Source organism: Oncorhynchus masou, chromosome 28 (genome assembly GCF_036934945.1).
Source record: "Oncorhynchus masou masou isolate Uvic2021 chromosome 28, UVic_Omas_1.1, whole genome shotgun sequence".
Taxonomy (NCBI): domain Eukaryota; kingdom Metazoa; phylum Chordata; class Actinopteri; order Salmoniformes; family Salmonidae; genus Oncorhynchus; species Oncorhynchus masou.
In genome coordinates, this window is record NC_088239.1 from 55,694,619 (window position 1) to 55,715,234 (window position 20,616).

The 20,616-nt window shown below is 41.1% G+C and overlaps 1 protein-coding gene across 1 annotated transcript in view; it reads left to right on the forward strand.

Moving 5' to 3' along the window:
• Positions 1-3,116: 3,116 nt before the first annotated feature.
• LOC135517935 (arrestin domain-containing protein 1-like) overlaps positions 3,117-20,616 on the forward strand; it is a 53,035-nt gene continuing 35,535 nt past the window's right edge. The window contains exon 1 of the mRNA XM_064942667.1: positions 3,117-3,317. Within this exon, the coding sequence (XP_064798739.1) occupies positions 3,200-3,317 (118 nt within the window). The 5' untranslated portion in view covers positions 3,117-3,199. The remainder of the gene's footprint in view (positions 3,318-20,616) is intronic.

The window sequence follows — 20,616 nt, forward strand, 5'->3', positions numbered from 1 at the left end:
ATGTCACACCCTGATCTGTTTCACTTGTCCTTGTGCTTGTCTCCACCCCCCTCCAGGTGTCGCCCATCTTCCCCATTATCCCCTGTGTATTATACCTGTGTTTTCTGTCTGTTGCCAGTTTGTCTTGTTTGTTCAAGCTCACCAGCGGTTGTTCCTGTCTTTCCTGTCTTTTCATTGTGGTTGATAGAGACCTACAGCTAACATTGTGGTTGATAGAGGCCTACAGCTAACATTGTGGTTGATAGAGACCTATAGCTAACATTGTGGTTGATAGAGACCTACGGCTAACATTGTGGTTGATAGAGACCTATAGCTAACATTGTGGTTGATAGAGACCTACGGCTAACATTGTGGTTGATAGAGACCTACAGCTAACATTGGGGTTGATAGAGACCTACAGCTACCATTGTGGTTGATAGAGACCTACAGCTAACATTGTGGTTGATAGAGACATACAGCTAACATTGTGGTTGATGGAGACCTACAGCTAACATTGGGGTTGATAGAGTGTTCTGTTGTGCATAGTGTCACGATCGTTGGAATGAATATCGGACCAAGGCGCAGTGTATATTGAGTTCCACATAATTTTAATGAAGAAAGTGAAACTTAGCAAAGACAAAAACAAATAAACAATAAACTAACAACGAACCGTGATTACAGAGATGCTACGTGCAATAACTCAAAACAATATCCCATAACACAGGTGGAAACAATACTACTTAGGTATGATCCCCAATTAGAGACAACAATAGCCAGCTGCCTCTAATTGGGAATCATACCAAAACACCAACATAGAAAAAAACAAACTAGAACGCCACATTGAAAATATAAACTAGACTAAACCCCTAGTCACGCCCTGACCTACTCTACCATAGAAAATAAAGACTTTCTATGGTCAGGACGTGACACATAGTGTACAGATGAACCATTGTTCGCTCATGAATGACATTTTTTTCTACCTGTATTTATTGTCTGTATATGTCCTTTGTCTACGGTATTTCCGATTATGTGTTATGTATGCACAGAGCCGCAACCCAAATTACCCCATGGGGATAATAAAGTAATTATCTTATCTTTACACCCTGCCCTCATTATTCAGCTTCGTCCGGATCACTGCCTTCACTTGTCCGTAGTCCACTCAACATTTCTGATTGACGTGATCTGTAGTGAACCATATTAGTAAGCAATAAAAACACTTTGCTTGATTTTTCTGGTCCAAACTATATAGCACAATTAAGGCCAGCATCAAGCCAAATGCGATTAATTAATCTTGTGTGAGCTACTGCTATACTTCTAAACAGGTGTCAATAATCAGATCTCAGAAATCAAACAGGTCATCAGATAGGTTGTGATGGCTGATATGCTATAGATGCTGGGATTACGTTTAGGTATAGAGCTGAGGTTGGGTTTAAGGTTAGGGTTCTGGATAGTAGGTAAGCAATTTGTTGATAGTTAGTTGAACATTTAGGCACAATCCAAATAGAACATTTTTCAGTGTTTAAGTTTTAATACGTCTACATGTAGCTAAGCCTTTGTCTGTGTACATACCGATTAATTGCTGCACTTCTCCTTTGGGTCTCCCTGACAACGTCCTGGTTGTGTTGGATGCCCTCCTCCCATTCAGCAAATGTGTTACCAACATTTGGACCAGTGGTTACATTATAAATGGGTGTACCTGATTTGGACCTAGTAAGTGTCTGGATGAGGACGTTCAGTGTAATGTGATGTGGGCTACTGATTTCAAGTCCTGATAGCTGAATGCCTCTATATGCTGGTGTTACAAGTAAATCCATCTACAGTACACCTTCAGTTGCCGTATCATGTGACTATGGACTGCTGCTGGCATCACGTTTACATGGATTGATTTATCCTATGTAGTTGAAAATGGCACACATTTTGTAGATTACTCATAAATTGAGTAATAGATGGGGATTGACTGTCAAAGAAGAGGATTATTTCAGCTACTTACTTCTACAGGCGTCTGAATCAGCAACCTGGAGGATAAACAGTATACAGTACAACACACTGCTTCAAAATTGAACAGTTATTCAGACAAGACCAGAGCCATTTCCATGGATACCGGTAGTAACTTGGCAACAACCGTGTCTGTCTGTTGTCGTGGAAGCATATGTCTCATTACATGGGATGTACTCTGCTTTTTCTGCAATTAATGACTGGGATACAGCTCAGTCATCGTCTCTCTCTCTCTCGCTCTATCTCTATCGCCTCTCTCTCTTTTACACATACACATGCACGCACAAGCACGCTTGTTCGTGTGTGTGCATGAACGTGTGCATGCATGTGTGTGTGTGAATGCAATAAATGTATGTTTCACCAACTTGCACTTTAATATATCACCTATTACAGTACATGCACTATTAAAGCAGTAAATGGTAGATGACGTACCTTAGATTAATATGGCACAACCAGCTCTTCATTTGGGAACAAAGTACAAGTCCCATTTCAGCTTGGGAGCTCAATCTCTCCAGGACACTTTTACTATTTTCTCTAAGAGCTGCGAGCTATAAACATCACATTCCTCTGTTCAGAAGCATAATTGAATCTGGGCTGAGTAGGACAAACTGATGATGTCAGCAGCATGTAGCTACATTCTGGAGATGGGGATTTCCCTGCTGTGTCTCGTTTCTAGTGATATGGGGGTGGGGATGGATGGATGAATGGATGGAGAGAGGGGTATCCCACCATCCAGTGTTTGATGTATCCTTAGGGCTTAGGCTACTACTGAGTGGATGTGGTCTGGGAGCTCAACTCAATCAATGACTGGATGTCTGAGAAAGAGTTGTAGCAATATAGAATAATGCGAAGAAGGCCAATGTTTGTTAGCTAAAACTGGCTACTACTGTAGATACAGTGTTACTATCATATCTACACTGGGATGTGCACTGTGAACACTGTCAAGGTGGCCTAAACACAAAGACCTACATAACCAAATATTTACATTGTGTGGTCAGTTATGGAAGAGTACCAACCTTGAATAGATTCAATGTATCCGCATATCATTTTTAAATAATGGATCAAATATTGTCGTAATGACGTCACTGCTACTGGAAACTGGGTGACGTGCGTGCTGCAGCTGGGCCTAGAGAGCTCTGTCTGCTCAGCTTCCTTTCAGCGGTAGACCGTTGCCTCGCGCACCACTAAGCGCTTTTTGTTGTGAGACGCAGAGGGTTGCGGAGTCATGGGTAAGCTTAAGGAATTCGATATTACTTTCACCAACAACAAGGTGGTCTACAGCCCTGGCGAATCCATAAGTGGGTCTGTGAAAATTACAACCGGTACCTCACTGCAATATAAGGGTAAGATTACATATTTTTTGTATGTATCACTGGCTCAATGGAGCGCATCAGGGTTCGATTTCGGTGGACGAACTGAACGGGAGGAGAGAAACTTTTCCTCTTTACATGGCCTAAACAGAAGATAACGTCCTTAAAGTGTTCTATTGTTTGTTCTATTTGTATTTTGCCATGCCAAATAGGATTGAAGTAGCCTATATTTATGTTTGATACATATTGCGCATTGGTGCTGGGTTAAGTGGACATGCCTGTTCTTGACTGAGACAGCTGCTGATTTCAGATGTTTACGGCAGTTTTGGTAAGAGATCAAATCAGACAGTGGGCTACATACTGTAACGTTACCACATCCTTTTTAGTTCTAGTTTAGTATGACCTGTACCTTAGTGTTCACAGTTTCACATCTGTTGCTAGTTATAACGGTATGTCGTGAAGCAAAACCACGATCATAGAAAGTCAACAGGTGTGGTTGTGTAATGATTTTCTCATTTTAATCTGGTCAATTGTTACTAAAATATACCGAATATTTTAGGACTTGCATAGATATGCTATTTTTCATATGGTAGATTTGGACCAACAGTGGATGAACAGTTCTAGAGAAGGTAGGTTAGGCAAGGTGGAGGGCAGCTTGTAAGGTTTCCATGGTGTTACACAAAGAATCTATTGTTTATATTGTGTGTGTAGAAGTGATCTTAGACTGGATTCATGTCAGATAATAGGGGAATGCAATCAGTCTATAGCCAGAGACAACTTTCACATAATGTCTATGTACAGTTGAAGTCTGAAGTTTTACATACACTTAGGTTGGAGTTATTAAATCCTGTTGTTTAACCACTCCACAAATTTCTTGTTAACAAACTATAATTTTGGCAAGTGGGTTAGGACATCTACTTTGTGCATGACACAAGTAATTTTTCCAACAATTGTTTACATTGTTCACTGTATCACAATTCCAGTGGGTCAGACGTTTACATACACTAATTTGACTGTGCCTTTAAACAGCTTGGAAAATTCCAGAAAATTATGTCATGGTTTTAGAGGCTTCTGATAGGCAAATTGACATCATTTGAGTCAATTGGAGGTGTACCTGTGGATGTATTTCAAGACCTACCTTCAAACGCAGTGCCTCTTTGCTTAACATCATGGGAAAATCAAAAGAAACCCGCCAAGACATCAGAAAATAAATTGTAGACTTCCACAAGTCTGGTTTATCCTTGGGAGCAATTTCCAAATGCCTGAATGTATCACGTTCAACTGTACGCAAGTATAAACACCATGGGACCATGCAGCTGTCATTTAATGTACTTATTTTTACCTTTATTTAACTAGGCAAGTCAGTTAAGAACAAATTCTTATTTTCAATGACAGCCTAGGAACAGTGGGTTAACTGCCTGTTCAGGGGCAGAATGACAGATTTTTTACCTTGTCAGCTCAGGGATTTGAACTTGCAATCTTTTGGTTTCTAGTCCAATGCTTTAACCACTAGGCTACCCTGCCCCCCCCGAAGGAAGGAGACGCGTTCTGTCTCCTAGAGATGAACGTACTTTGGTGCGAAAAGTACAAGTCAATCCCAGACCAACAGCAAAGGACCTTGTGAAGATGCTGGACGAAAAAGGTACAAAATTATCTATATCTACAGTAAAACGAGTCCTATATCAACATAACCTGAAAGGCCGCTCAGCAAGGAAAAAGCCTATGCTCCAAATCCGCCATAAAAAAAGCCATACGGTTTGCAACTGCACATGGGGACAAATATCATACTTTTTTGGAGAAATATCCTCTGTTCTGATGAAACAAAAATAGAACTGTTTGGCCATAATGACCATCGTTATGTTTGGAGGAAAAAGGGGAATGGCTTGCAAGCCAAAGAACACCATCCCAACCGTGAAGCACAGGGGTGGCAGCATCATGTTGTGGGGGTGCTTTGCTGCAGGAGGGACTAATGCACTTCAAAAAATAGATGGCATCACAAGGAAGAAAAATTCTGTGGAAGTAACATCTCAAGACATCAGTTAAAGCTTGGTCGCAAATGGTTCTTCCAAATGGACAATGACCCCAAGCATACTTCCAAAGTTGTGGAAAAATGGCTTAAGGACAACAAAGTCAAGGTATCGGAGTGGCCATCACAAAGCCCTGACCTCAATCCCATAGAAAATGTGTGGACAGAACTGAAAAAGCCTGTGTGAGCAAGGAGGCCTACAAACCTGACTGTTACACCAGCTCTGTCAGGAGGAATGGGCCAAAATTCACCCAACTTATTGTGGGAAGCTTGTGGAAGGCTACCCTAAACGTTTTACCTAAGTTACACAATTTAAAGGCAATGCTACCAAATACTAATTGAGTGTATGTAAACTTCTGACCCACTGGGAATGTGATGAAATAAATAAAAGCTGAAATAAATTATTCGCTCCACTATTATTCTGACATTTCACATTCTTAAAATAAAGTGGTGATCCTAACTGACCTAAAACAGGGAATTTTTACTCGGATTAAATGTCAGGAATGTCAGGAAAACTGAGTTCAAATGTATTTGGCGAAGGCGTATGTAAACTTCCGACTTCAACTGTAAATGGAGAAACTGACAAATGACCCTTATTCAAAAGGTTATTGCACCTTCCTCTCTTTCACATGATATATGACCATTACCCAACATTATTAAACAGTTCCTTGCTTGCAACCAAATTCTGTATACAGTACAGAGTTTTCAGATTTGTGAGGTCACAGACTGGCACACGAGGCTAATGAGATATAAAGCATATATTAGGCACTGAGACTTTGGCCCTCCACGTTGGCAGGTATGGTTACTTGAAATGCAAACCCTTCCCAGAATCTCCATTAATGTAGTCTGACTACTGCAAAGTATTCTGCAAGCATCCATCATAGGACTTCCCAAGTTCCTCTTCAATCTATGTTTGCTTTCTTGGTGAACACTTGCAGATGGATCTGATCAAAATGTGAAATGACATTATACTACATGTGTTATTCAGGTATCTTATTATTAAGTTTGAATATGAATGTTTTCCTGTCTGAATCATGTTGTGTGACATGGTGAATTCAATCCAACATTTCTTAGTGTCCTTGACTGTTTGAGTCTGACACACCTTGACATGTCTATGTATGTATTACCGGATTAAGGACCGTCCTATTTTTGCAGACCTGTGACAGATGGTATTACAAGAGTTTTACAATATTTCCTGTGATATGTTATGTGAGGTCATATTAGACCTGACTGTGCACTTGACACCAGAGAGGCACTCACCAGGCTCCAGCCCGGCGAGCACACATCCCTATGATGACTGATGGGACTAATAAGGGCGAACTCTGATGACACAGACACTTGTGGGGTAGTGTTAGTAGGGAGGTGTTGTCATCAGCCTAGCACCCTAACACCCTCATGTCACCCAGCGTTGTTGGCCTAATGACCTACATACCAACAAGGTGAAGGTGTTTATTTATTTATTTTATTTCACTTTTATTTAACCAGGTAGGCAAGTGGAGGACAAGTTCTCATTTACAACTGCGACCTGGCCAAGATAAAGCAAAGCAGTTCGACAAAAACTACAACATAGAGTTATACATAAACAAACGTACAGTCAATAACACTATAGAAAAATGTATGTACAGTGTGTGCAAATGTAGAAGAGTAGGGAGGTAAGGCAATAAATAGGCCATAGAGGCAAAATAATTACAATTTAGCATTAACACTGGAGTGATAGCTGTGCAGATGATGATGTGCAAGTAGAGATACTGGGGTGCAAAAGAGCAAGAATATAAATAACAATAAGGGGATGAGTTAGTTGAGTGTGCTATTTACAGATTGGCTGTGTACAGGTACAGTGATCGGTAAGCTGCTCTGACAGCTGGTGCTTAAAGTTAGAGAGGGAGATATAAGACTGGATCCAGCTTCAGGGATTTTTGCAATTCATTCCAAGATACCTCATTGCTTGAGCAGTTTTAAGTAGATAGTCTATGAATACACACAAAGCACTCACATTAGACGTCTACTGTGAAACACTTGACCAGACCATGGTATCGCCTCAGTGTGATATATGGTATTTCCTTGCTGAATGAAGACTCTTTAGGTTTAGATATTCCTGCTCCATTTCAGGCTCTTTCTCAGCCAAGACACCATACTTTAATGTAAATGCTTAGTTATGTGATCAATGAAATCATCCTTTTAAATGCAATGGCTGCCCTATTTGATTTATGGCATCATCATCCGTTAAATGCCTTGGCTCTAAATCTGATCAATGACAGACTGTTTTAAATGCCCTGTCTGTGACCTGAGAAATTGTCTTAATGTAGTCATGATTTGCGAGTCATTTTTTTCTATACAGTGATTGGTGAAACATTACGACCTGATGAATAGGGTGCAGGAATACTCTGTGTTCCTATCAGAGGCTGTACATTCAGAAGAGTCATATTCCAATCCCCTCACTATCCATCTCATAACACCAGACAGATAAACCTTTTTTTAATCCAACCAAAATCCATTTAGATTAGTGAGAGAAATACATGGTGTTTTTCTGTGTCCTATCCTTAACATTGAGATTCACATTAGGAATGCCAGTGTTAAAATGTATGACACATGCATCCCATCTACTCTTGATATGGTTGCTGCTGCCCCACTCTAAAGCAATGATAATAACCCTACTGTCCATTGTGACAAATGTCAGCACTCAGTCTTATCTCTCTCTCTGAGTTTTTTTCCACCATGGATGTTGCCTATAGAAGCTCCACTCCTCAGAGTGAGAGGAGGCAAAATTGGGTGAAATTATTCTCTTTCTTCTTGCCGCACCATTGTCCGTGAGCTGCCTAGTTTCTACACAATCAGCCTAGTCTCCTCTCATTTAGTCAGTCTGCATGAAGTCTGTGAGGCCCTAGGAGACAGTCCTCAAGAGCTTTTTAAAATGATTCTGCTGAAGTGTAGCCAAGTCTATTTCGCTAGCCAGCCCAAGCAAGCCCTGAATCGTGTTGAGGAACATCAGACACTGGTTCTTGTGTTTCATTATGCCATCGTCACTATAGGCAACAGGACTGCTGTGAGGATATTTTAGTAAAGGAGATCGATCTAATTGAAGTCACATGGGTGCGTCTTTTCTGTGGGTAAATATGTGTATCTGTGTGTATCAGGCACTACAGTGTATGCTAAATGTGTACCATTATTACATGCATTACTTCATCATATGAGCTATATGGATTTGCTCCATAGCCGCCATATATTTACATTGTGATATGAGTGAGGTGTATACAGTTACCCAGTATTGTACTGCAATAAATAGATTAGTAAGTACTGTGATGTCTGCAGCCCCCGATGTGTCTGCTATGGTTAGTATGTAGAGCTGTAAAATGGATGATGAGGGAGATTAAGTGGCCAACTGTATTATTGATGAAGAGTAGACCATTAGTCTGTATTTCCATTGATTAGTTAGCAGAGGAAGACAAACACAAATAAACACACACAAATAATGCACCTGTTATTACAATTTGTTATTATTTAGTTGTTCATTTCTAGCCATATCCAAAAAAACGTTAGGTCTGATTCTTTGCAATTAATTCAGCACAAGTACACATACAGGCTAGCACGGGTACACTACAGGCTAGCACGGGTACACATACAGGCTAGCACGGGTACACTACAGGCTAGCACGGGTACGCCAAGGCTTTACATTTTTTTGTGTATTAAACTTAGCATTCATTCAGTGACAGGGAAACCCGCAGAGTCAATAATAAGAGTGTGACCTTCCCTTTATAGATCTGACGTGGTGGCTGTGAGAGTCAGTGTGTCTATTCTATTCATTGTGCTGTTCTGTGTTGACTGGAGCTTCCCCTGGGTGAGCAGCATAGTGGGCCCCAGTCTGAATATAGACATCTGATACAGTAAGGTAACACCACTGTATTGATACTCCTGCTTTTAACAGAAAACAGGTTGTTGTCAGAATATATCATTGGCTCTTGCAGCTGATCCATCTGACAAGGCCTGATTTCTGCACTTTCAATGTGATGTTAGTAGTGGGGCTCTAGCGAGAGTAATACTTAAAACACAGTTACATAATACAGAAAAGAAAGTGTCCAAAGGTGAGGCTTGAAGGAAATGAAACCTAACATTTCAGGTAAAAACGTCTCCACGGTCTATCCAATAACCTCTTGGAACTAGGCCGACATAGATAAACCAGAAACAAAACAGTGCAGGCCTATAGTAGTTACTAGCATCTGGAATGTTACTCTCCTGGCGTGAATAATAATGCCTGTTTGGGTTAACTGTACAAGCCTAAGCATACTGCAAACAGCAAGCTGGGGAAATCAGGCTTGGACCTATTCAGCCTGTTTGTTTGTAGCTGGCTGATAATGGATCTGGGTTGAGCTTGTGCAAACAGAAACAGACAAACATTTACAGTAACCCAACACTCATTAACCGTACCAGAAACCACTGCCCTCACTAAAAACACTCTACCTTTCCATGTCATGTGGTCCCGTGTGACTCAGTTGGTAGCGCATGTTGCTTGCAATGCCAGGGTTGTGGCTTTGATTCCCACAGGGGACCAGTATGAAAATGTATGGACTCACTCTGGAAGAGAGTGTCTGCTAAGTGATTCAAATGTAATGACTGACTTGCTTGTTTCAGTTTGCCCTGTAAGACCCACAAAACACAAGGCTTTCAAACACATGTTGTTGGGATGGTGAGGTCATGTAATCAGTTTGAACTTTTATGGTTCATTCCCTGGTGAAGATGAGTTGGCTAGGTAACCACTAACCAGCATTAACCTTGATGACTCCCGTCTCACACCCACTTCAGCAAACACTCCCTGTCCCTGCATTCCTGGCTGTAAATGGTTGTGAGTCACAAAGAAAGACTTCCCCACAGGGCCAGGGTCTCAGTTTCTCCCTGGTCTGTCTAGACTGAGGAGTTGAACTAGATCATGATATAATCATAGCTAGGTCTGGCACAATTACTGTATAATCATGTAACCAAAGATTATGGATGAAGACCATCATGAAAATACAATAACCTCCAATAACTGTAAATAAATAAAAACAGCCTTGCTTTCGTGCGGTTGAGTACAACGTGATGAAACTTTGTTGCGGCTGGCTGAAACAAGCAAGGTGTTGTAGCAATGCCCCCTCCCTGCAGCAGCAGCACATTCAGGGCCCATTCCTCTGCCCAGGCGTTGCTGACGCCTGCCAAATCGTACAACACCTGGATAGGTATTTTACCTATAAGCTAACCGCATCCTATGTTATAGCAATCTGGTTTCCAACGGCACAGTCGAAGATGTGGCACGCAACCATTGGTTGATGCATGCAACGTCTTTGCAGGGGAACGCAACCTATGTCATGAGCGGAGGCAATAGGAAAATGTACGTATTTTAAAAAACAAATGCTATTCTAACTATTTTAACGGTGACCACGGTCATTTGTCTAACCAATAACCTATGATCATTCTATGATCGTCACAGCCCTAATCATAGCCCTGAAGGAGTGTGGAGAGAAGGTTGTTGATGATTAATTAGCTAGATGTGTCAGACTTATGAGGCAAAAGGTCCAAGCATTGCTTTGCCTCAGACGTTGATGGGATTACTTACAATGGTTAAAAAAGCTTCATACAATGTTGTTTAATTGCTCAGTCCTGGCAGCATTAACAGCCACCACCCACTACCTCCCCTTTTGGCTCAGACATATGATTGGACCTTTTCTGACCTGCGTACCCCAACTCCCTCATAAACCTCAGAAGCCCAGAAGCCCTCAGTGGAAGCCCACCACTTCCTCAACCCCCACGCTCCTTTCCTTTCTCCTCTTCCCTTAATCTCTTCCTCTAACAGACAGCCAACAGGACTTAGTTCCCTAAAGTTATATTTGCCTGGCTAGTCTACTTGGCTGCACTGGAGACAGGGGTTTGTAGTTTATTTCCTTTCTTGACAAGTGTAAGCAATAAGCTGATGCCCATCATTTGACTGGCTTTAACTTGATCAATTGTTACAGATCAGTGCAGACAGGTAGCTAGTCTAAAGATCAGACTCTTCCTGGGTGGGGATGGATGAGCCACCTACCACTGATGCATTGTGTAAGAGGCAGGGACATTGGTATCCTGGGTGGGGATGGATGAGCCACCTACCACTGATGCATTGTGTAAGAGGCAGGAACATTGGTATCCTGGGTGGGGATGGATGAGCCACCTACCACTGATGCATTGTGTAAGAGGCAGGAACATTGGTATCCTGGGTGGGGATGGATGAGCCACCTACCACTGATGCATTGTGTAAGAGGCAGGAACATTGGTATCCTGGGTGGGGATGGATGAGCCACCTACCACTGATGCATTGTGTAAGAGGCAGGGACATTGGTATCCTGGGTGGATGAGCCATGGATGAAGAGGCAGGGACATTGGTATCCTGGGTGGGGACCACTGATGCATTGTGTAAGAGGCAGAAACATTGGTATCCTGGGTGGGGATGGATGAGCCACCTACCACTGATGCATTGTGTAAGAGGCAGAAACATTGGTATCCTGGGTGGGGATGGATGAGCCACCTACCACTGATACATTGTGTTAGAGGCAGGAGCATTGGTATCCTGCTTTGACAAACAGATTATATTTTTATTGTCATTATCTACCCACCAGCTAGAGTTTCCATTTAGTGTGTGCTGTTATCTGTTGTGACACAATGTCACAGGCGATTGTCTGTTTTATTGTTTACTGGTACTGTATAACCTCACGAAACTAACTGATTTCCTCGAATGGACTAGTTTCCTTTAACCCTCATGATGACAAGGATGCAAACATTGATCAAGCATTGGAACGATTATCTTGAAAGGCCAGGGTTCAAGTGAACCCAGCCTGGAGACAGAAGTGGTGGGCTGGAGACTAGAGAGGTTTTGTTGTGGGTAGTGTGGGGCTGGAAGCTCCTCTGGAATGTCACACATTCCACAGTACCACTCTTTACTGCTGGAAACCGAATGGAAGGTTTGATGGGTCTGAGCTGACTACCCAACACACAAGTCTACTGAGTGTACAACTTCTATTACCTGAGACAGGTCAGAAAGCCTGTGTGTGTGTGTGTGTGTGTGTGTGTGTGTGTGTGTGTGTGTGTGTGTGTGTGTGTTGGTTACCATGCCAGCAACTCTTAAGATCAGTGGCCACTGGAGAGAGGGGGTTTCTACTCTCCTTCTTCACCTCCACCTGTAATAGTCTAGGTTCCAGGTGCCCTTTCTCACTCTGCACCTCCCCTCTCCTCTCAAACAAAGGCTCCTCTGGCCACAGGAGTTTCTCCATCTCCCTCAAGTTTACATCATCTGACACAACAGTTTATGCTACTCATATTTAGTTGTTTGGTAATGGAATCATGTTGGAAATCCATCAGGTCACAGATTTCTCTATTTGACCTAGTTTGCTGTGTCAGATCAAGTGGAAAAAGTATTTAAGGATTTATGTAACGGTTTTCTTGACTTGAAGAGGCGGACCAAAGTGCAGCGTGGTTACTATTCATGGTTCTTTAATAAAGCAACTACACATGAACAAACTAACAAAACAAGAAACGTGAAGAAAAAAAAACAGCCCTATCTGGTGCAAACACAGAGACAGGAACAATCACCCACAAACACACAGTGAAACCCAGGCTACCTAAGTCTGATTCTCAATCAGACAAAACTAATGACACCTGCCTCTGATTGAGGACCATACTTGGCCGAAACATAGAAATCCCCAAATCATGGAAAACAAACATAGATTGCCCATCCCAACTCACGCCCTGACCATACTAAATAATGACAAAACAAAGGAAATAAAGGTCAGAACGTGACAATTTATCACAAAATGACCGAAACTGATTATGATTTCCTATTTGGCACAAGGGTAAGCAAGAGTAGCAACATTCATTTCACCCGTGTTTGAACTGCTCAGGATTCTATGAAATGCTCTGAAGTAGTTAAACAAATTACTTTAATGAGTCTTTAAAACCAGGCCTTAATATAGAAACACATTGATGTGCATAGATTTCACAGATTTCCACAAATTACAATCTAATCCTTCCACACTAATTCAGCAGATCCTCCAGCTCAATAATGTGTACTATAAGTCATTTCCATGTAAAAGGACCCATGAGCACCAACATGTGGAGTTCATAGGAGCATGTACAATTCGGTGTCAAATGAAAGCTAAGAGTTCATATTTTTTGAGAAATGAAGGCAAATATACATTTTCCAACCATTACATCCTAAAAATCCCAAACATTTGGAATAAGCAAAGGCTCTTATTTCTGGTCAAACAGATGGAAAAGGGAACTTAGAAACCATCTAGCAGAAAAAGTCTTAAAATGTATTAGAAATACATCAAAACACAATGCTGAAGTAAATACCCCAGCCAACTAATATCAACACTTATATTTAGTTTTGGAGACATCTGTCTGCCTTCTGTAAGTTTAAGAAATGTTGCCTTGTGCCTTCAAATTCAGTTACCAAAAACCCACATATCGTTAAGATATTTTCACATTTCTCTCCCTCATGAGGAGGGAGGATAACGAATGTTCACAGAAGTAACACGTAAAGGTAGACCTATCAATTAGTTATAGTGTTTTTACTGGTATCAATTTTGTTAATCAATTATTAAGTGATTAAAACTCGAAAACGGAACTTCTGCAATTGAATTGGCTACAATGGGAAATCATAGTGCTTCTTTCTACACCTGCATTGCTTGCTGTTTGGGGTTTTAGGCTGGGTTTCTGTACAGCACTTTGAGATATCAGCTGATGTAAGAAGGGCTATATAAATACATTTGATTTGATAGTAGTCACAAACCACAGTTGGGTTCACAAGTTGGGACAGCACAGTACAGCACAGTAGAGTGCAGTAAAGAAAGGTAAAGTACACAGTAGTTCAGTAGAGTTCAGTACAGTACACAGTAGTTCAGTAGAGTTCAGTACAGTACACAGTAGAGCACACTAGAGTTGAGTACACTATAATGTATTGTACTATACTGTACTGAACTCTACTGTACTGTACTAAACTCGACTGTACTGTACTGTACTGAACTCTACTGTTCTGTACTGTACTTTGATGTCTATGATTGGTTCAGATTTGGCCTGGTCTTGTTTGGGGGCAGAGCTCATTAAAATAATAGCCAGTGTGTAGAATAATAGCCAAATATGCAAAGGTGACTATTACATACCTTTGTGTACCTATTTTGGATACCACATCATGAAGAGAATGACATTCATATCCATAATTATGCATTCCTGTGTAGTACAGATCAGGGACCCGTGATTAAATTTCATTAACGCAATTCTATTACTGGGTGTAAATTCATTTCACTTACTGTAGTTCAGTAAGTCAATGTGTCATTTCATAGCTGACACCCCATTCTTTCTGTAGACATCGTTGAATCTTAATTCGGAGCAGATACAGTGGGGCAAAAAAGTATTTAGTCAGCCACCAATTGTGCAAGTTCTCCACTTAAAAAGATGAGAGAGGCCTGTAATTTTCATCATAGGTACACTTCAACTATGACAGACAAAATGAGAAGGAAAAAATCCAGAAAATCACATTGTAGGATTTTTAATGAATTTATTTGCAAATTATGGTGGAAAATAAGTATTTGGTCAAAAACAAAAGTTTATCTCAATACTTTGTTATATAACCTTTGTTGGCAATGACAGAGGTCAATCGTTTTCTGTAAGTCTTCACAAGGTTTTCACACACTGTTGCTGGTATTTTGGCCCATTCCTCCATGCAGATCTCCTCTAGAGCAGTGATGTATTGGGGCTGTTGCTGGGCAAGACGGACTTTCAACTCCCTCCAAAGATTTTCTATGGGGTTGAGATCTGGAGACTGGCTAGGCCACTCCAGGACCTTGAAATGCTTCTTACGAAGCCACTCCTTCGTTGCCCGGGCGGTGTGTTTGATCATTGTCATGCTGAAAGACCCAGCCACGTTTTATCTTCAATACCCTTGCTGATGAAAGGAGGTTTTCACTCAAAATCTCACGATACATGGCCCCATTCATTCTTTCCTTTACACGGATCAGTCGCCCTGGTCCCTTTGCAGAAAAACAGCCCCAAAGCATGATGTTTCCACCCCCATGCTTCACAGCAGGTATGGTGTTCTTTGGATGGAACTCAGCATTCTTTGTCCCCCAAACACGACGAGTTGAGTTTTTACCAAAAAGTTATATTTTGGTTTCATCTGACCATATGACATTCTCCCAATCTTCTTCTGGATCATCCAAATGCTCTCTAGCAAACTTCAGATGGGCCTGGACATGTACTGGCTTAAGCAGGGGGACACGTCTGGCACTGCAGGATTTGAGTCCCTGGCGGCGTAATGTGTTACTGATGGTAGGCTTTGTTACTTTGGTCCCAGCTCTCTGCAGGTCATTCACTAGGTCCCCCCGTGTGGTTCTGGGATTTTTGCTCACAATTCTTGTGATTATTTTGACCCCATTGGGTGAGATCTTGCATGGAGCACCAGATCGAGGGAGATTATCAGTGGTCTTGTATGTCTTCCATTTCCTAATAATTGCTCCCACAGTTGATTTCTTCAAACCAAGCTGCTTACCTATTGCAGATTCAGTCTTCCCAGCCTGGTGCAGGTCTACAATTCTGTTTCTGGTGTCCTTTGACAGCTCTTTGGTCTTGGCCATAGTGGAGTTTGGAGTGTGACTGTTTGAGGTTGTGGACAGGTGTCTTTTATACTGATAACAAGTTCAAACAGGTGCCATTAATACAGGTAATGAGTGGAGGACAGAGGAGCCTCTTAAAGAAAAAGTTACAGGTCTGTGAGAGCCAGAAATCTTGCTTGTTTGTAGGTGACCAAATACTTATTTTCCACCATAATTTGCAAATAAATTCATAAAAAATCCTACAATGTGATTTTCTGGATTTTTTTCTAATTTTGTCTGTCATAGTTGAAGTGTATCTATGATGACAATTACAGGTCTCTCTCATCCTTTTAAGTGGGAGAACTTGCACAGTTGGTGACTGACTAAATACTTTTTTGCCCCACTGTATTTACTTTCTGGAAAATGTGGACAAATAAATCTGAGGGAGATTTTACAGATATTCTGTAACCAAACATTGCATCTGCACAGTTCTTCCAGTAAATGTGTTTTTGTAAAATGTTCAGTGTAAATTGTTAGAAGTCGTCCTTTTGCATAGAGTTGTATGGTTTGTTAAACTTTGAAATGAATAGGTTTTGGTTAGCATACATTTGAAGTCTCTAACTTCATTCATACTAGACACAGGGACATAAAAATGGTATCCACAAGTTCATCTGACTCTGGGGAAGTAGATAAAGGGCCTCATTGCCAAAAACCTGAAGTATCTCTTTAATGTTAATGAGATAAGCAGATAATGGGAATCAGTAACAATTTTAAAAAAAGTAAAATGTGGCTGATTTTACATTAGGAATACTGAGGAGGAAAGAGATCTCAAGGCCATCACTGGGGCATATAGTCATCCTTCTGTTGGCTTATCTTTATGTACACAAAGCAAAGATACATGTATATGTATATTTCTTACAAATAGCCCCCATAAGCAGGTGTAAAAGTAAGCAGGAATAGTCGGGTACGGAGTACCGGCAAAATAAATAGTGGGGGTACGCCGTGCCGGTAAAACATGAGCCTGTAGTCTATTACACTATTTATCATTACCATATGTACTTTAAGTCACATGACAAATATGCGAATAAACTTGAAAACTTGGGGAATACACTCCAAAATGCGGTGTGGTTCAATGATAACACTGACATTTTGCCAGAGATGAGACGGAGACCCATGAGGACAGCAGTGTACACATCAATTCAATTTAAAAGACCTGTGTGGGCCAAATGAATGACAATCACCGAATGTCATTCATAACACTTTTGGGTGTTTTGTAAGTGATGTCTCTTTGCATTTATCAAATGGCACTGTATGAATGATGGAATTATTTTAGAGTGGAGTAATCTAATAGTTGGAATAGTAACTGAAGGCTGGACACGGACTGGAGCCTGTTATAATATTAACTCCTGCAGAATTAAGCGTTCCTCACAGTAAAATGACAGATCAAATGTTATGTTTGTCTTGGAAACAGGAGTGGAGAAATATGATTTATTTCTTTCTGCATTTTGAGAGAATACAAATGCGAGCTTAGGGACCTGTTGTGATGACTAAACGTGTAATTTCTTTCAGCGACATAAAAGCTGACAGTATTTCATTTTAAATCACATAAAATATGCATCCAAGACATGCTGAAATACTATCAGAAATATGTTTGATCGTTGTCACAGCTTTCATTTCCTTAAAACTGGTGAAAACTGATGTCATTTGTAGGCCTCCCGAGTGGCACAGCGGTCTAAGGCACTGCATCCCAGTGCTTTAGACATCACTACAGACCCATGTTTGATCCCAGGCTGTGTCACAACTGGCTGTGACCAGGAGTTCCATAGGGCAGCGCACAATTGGTCCAGCGCTGTCCGGGTTAGGGGGGGTTTGCCCGGGGGGTGGCTTTACTTGGCTCATCATGCTCTAGCGACTCTTTTTGGCAGGCCAGGTGCCTGCAGGCTGACTTCAGTAATCAGTTGAACGGTGTTTCCTCTGACACATTTGTCTGGCTGGCTTCCGGCTTAAGCGGTGGGTGTTAAGTGGTGCGGTTTGGTATGTCATGTTTCAGAGGACGCATGACTCGACCGTTGCCTCTACCGGGCCCATTGGGGGAGTTGCAGCGATGAGACAAGATCGGAATGGGAAATGATGTCATTTGGAAATCCTTGCTCTGTAAGAAAAGCAGAAATGAAAAGGAAAACTTTACCGATGTCAACTAGATTGTTGATGATGCATTGATCATTCTATAAATGTATGACATTATTCTGGTGATCAAGGCTTTATTTATACTGAACAAAAATATAAAAGCAAATTGATACGGTTTAAAAGATTTGACTGAGTTACAGTTCATATAAGGAAATGAGTCAATTTAAATCAATTCATAAGGCCCCAATCAATGGATTTCACATAACTGGCCAGGAGTGCAGCCATGGGTGGGCCTTGGAGGGCATAGGCCCACCCACTTGGGAGACAGACCCAGCCAATTATAATAATTTTTCCCCCACAAAAGGGCTTTATTTAGTGACAGAAATAGTCCTCAGTGTCATCAGCTGTCCGGGTGGCTGGTCTCAGACGATCCCGCAGGTGAAGAAGCCGGATATGGAGGTCCTTGGCAGGCATGGTTATACGTGGTCATTGGAGGCGGTTTATGGTAGAGAAATGAACATTCAATTATCTGTCAACAGCTCTGGTGGACATTCCTGCCGGCAACATGCCAATTGCAGGCTCTGTCAACTTGAGACATCTGTGGCAATGTGTTGTGTGACAAAATTTGACATTTTAAAGGTGTGTATTATTTTCCCCGGCACAAGGTGCACCTGTATAATGATCATGCTGTTTAATCAGCTTCTTGATATGCCACACATGTTAGGTGGGTGGATTATTTTGGCAAAGGAGAAATGCTCACTAATAGGGATGTAAACACATTTGTGCACAAAATTTGAGAGATGTAAACTTTTTGTGCGAATGGAACATTTCTGGGATTTTTTATTTCAGCTCATGAAACATGGGACCAACACTTTACATGTTGTGTTTGCATCTTTGTTCAGTGTAGTATTTTAGGCCACATAGAGATCTACTTAGGCACATAAATCTACTTTCACCCCTGCCCATAAGTATTTCTCCAGTGGTGTCTTTGCTAATAATCTCAGTGATCACTGTCCAATTAGGGATACCAAACAGATTAACACTGATTCTCATATAATTATGAAGAAACATTTTCCCCCCACAAGCTTTTCTTCATGATATGTATTACTCTGACTTCTCTATCAGCTGCATGTCTGACCCTGAATTAGCATCTATTTTTATCTCTCTGGCAAATACGCTCCCTTTAAGCGCCTTAGAGTATAAAATAGAACAAATCCTTGGTTCTCTGTAGAACTTTCAGATGTTGTTATGATGAGTAATCAGGCCTGGGCCAAGGCTAGAAAAACGGACTCTGTAGCTGATTGGCAGCTTTTCCAGATATTGAGAAATAGATGCACTTCCTCAACCAAGAAAATTAATCTAGCTACTTTCTAAGTTCTTTCTCAGACTCGGCTGATGTTAAACAGTTAATGCACTGAAGCGTGGAAATTCCTCTCCTTCTCTGACTAAGCAAGTTGTGTCAGACTCTGGCATCATTACTGAGAAAAATGTGATAAGTGATTCTTTTAATAAGCATTTTATCTCAGCTTTTTATTTGAAAGAAATTATGGTTTAATTGACCCTGGTCAGCCAGTCGCCTGCTTGCCCCTCTCCCATTTCAACAACTTTGTACTGATGTGTTAGACGCCTTGCCCAAGATTGAAAAGAAAATCCACTGATTTGCTTGATAATTTCTTGCAGCAGCTTTCTGCTCCTCTGATTGCTAACAAATATTTTGTATCTTACAATTCTTTCTGGTACCATCCCCAGGGTCAGGAAAGCGGCCCATATTTACAAAGGTGGTGGCCCGTGTGACCTAAAGAATGATCGTCCCATTTCCAAACTCTTTTGCCATAATTGTAGAATCCTTGGTAAATATCAAATAAAATTTTATTTGTCATTTTCGGTGAAACATAAGATATTACAGTTTTTACTGTCCCATTGGTAGGATAGTCTCGAACTTACATCAACCAGTTTATTTTCCAGTGATGCACGTTGGTCAAATAGAATGGATGGTAGCTCGGGTTATCCACTTGCAGACGAATTCTAACAAGGCAACCCGATCTCCACCTCCTGAAATGTCAAAAGACACACGTGTCTGTAATCATGGCCAAGAGTGGCCTAATATCATTGGTTAATAATCAAATATTAAAATGTCATACAAAGAACAGCATACAAACAACAAATGGATAGCATACGATCATAGATTCATTTGACTACACAAGTTTACAAACAATTACAATGGCAAAGTTACAATAATCACAAGAATGGCTTAAGATCAAAGTCTACGTTGAGACCATCGACGAGATGTCACATCCGTCGGGGTAAGAAGAAACGAATATCAGAGGCAGAGGAGACCGTTCACACGGTACCAGAACCCACGGGACTGAGTGTCTTTAATTTATCAAGCAAGATATTGAGCCCTGCCCATGTCTCTTTGCTTAATAAAGGGTTATCTTTTGTGCCTACAACCAATGATATAAGGCCACTCTTGGCCATGATTACAGACACCTGTGTCTTTTGACACTATATAAACAAGTCATCCCGCAGTGTTTGTGATTATACCCTGATGAAGACAGCTTGGCTGTCGAAACGTTGGTATTACATTTTT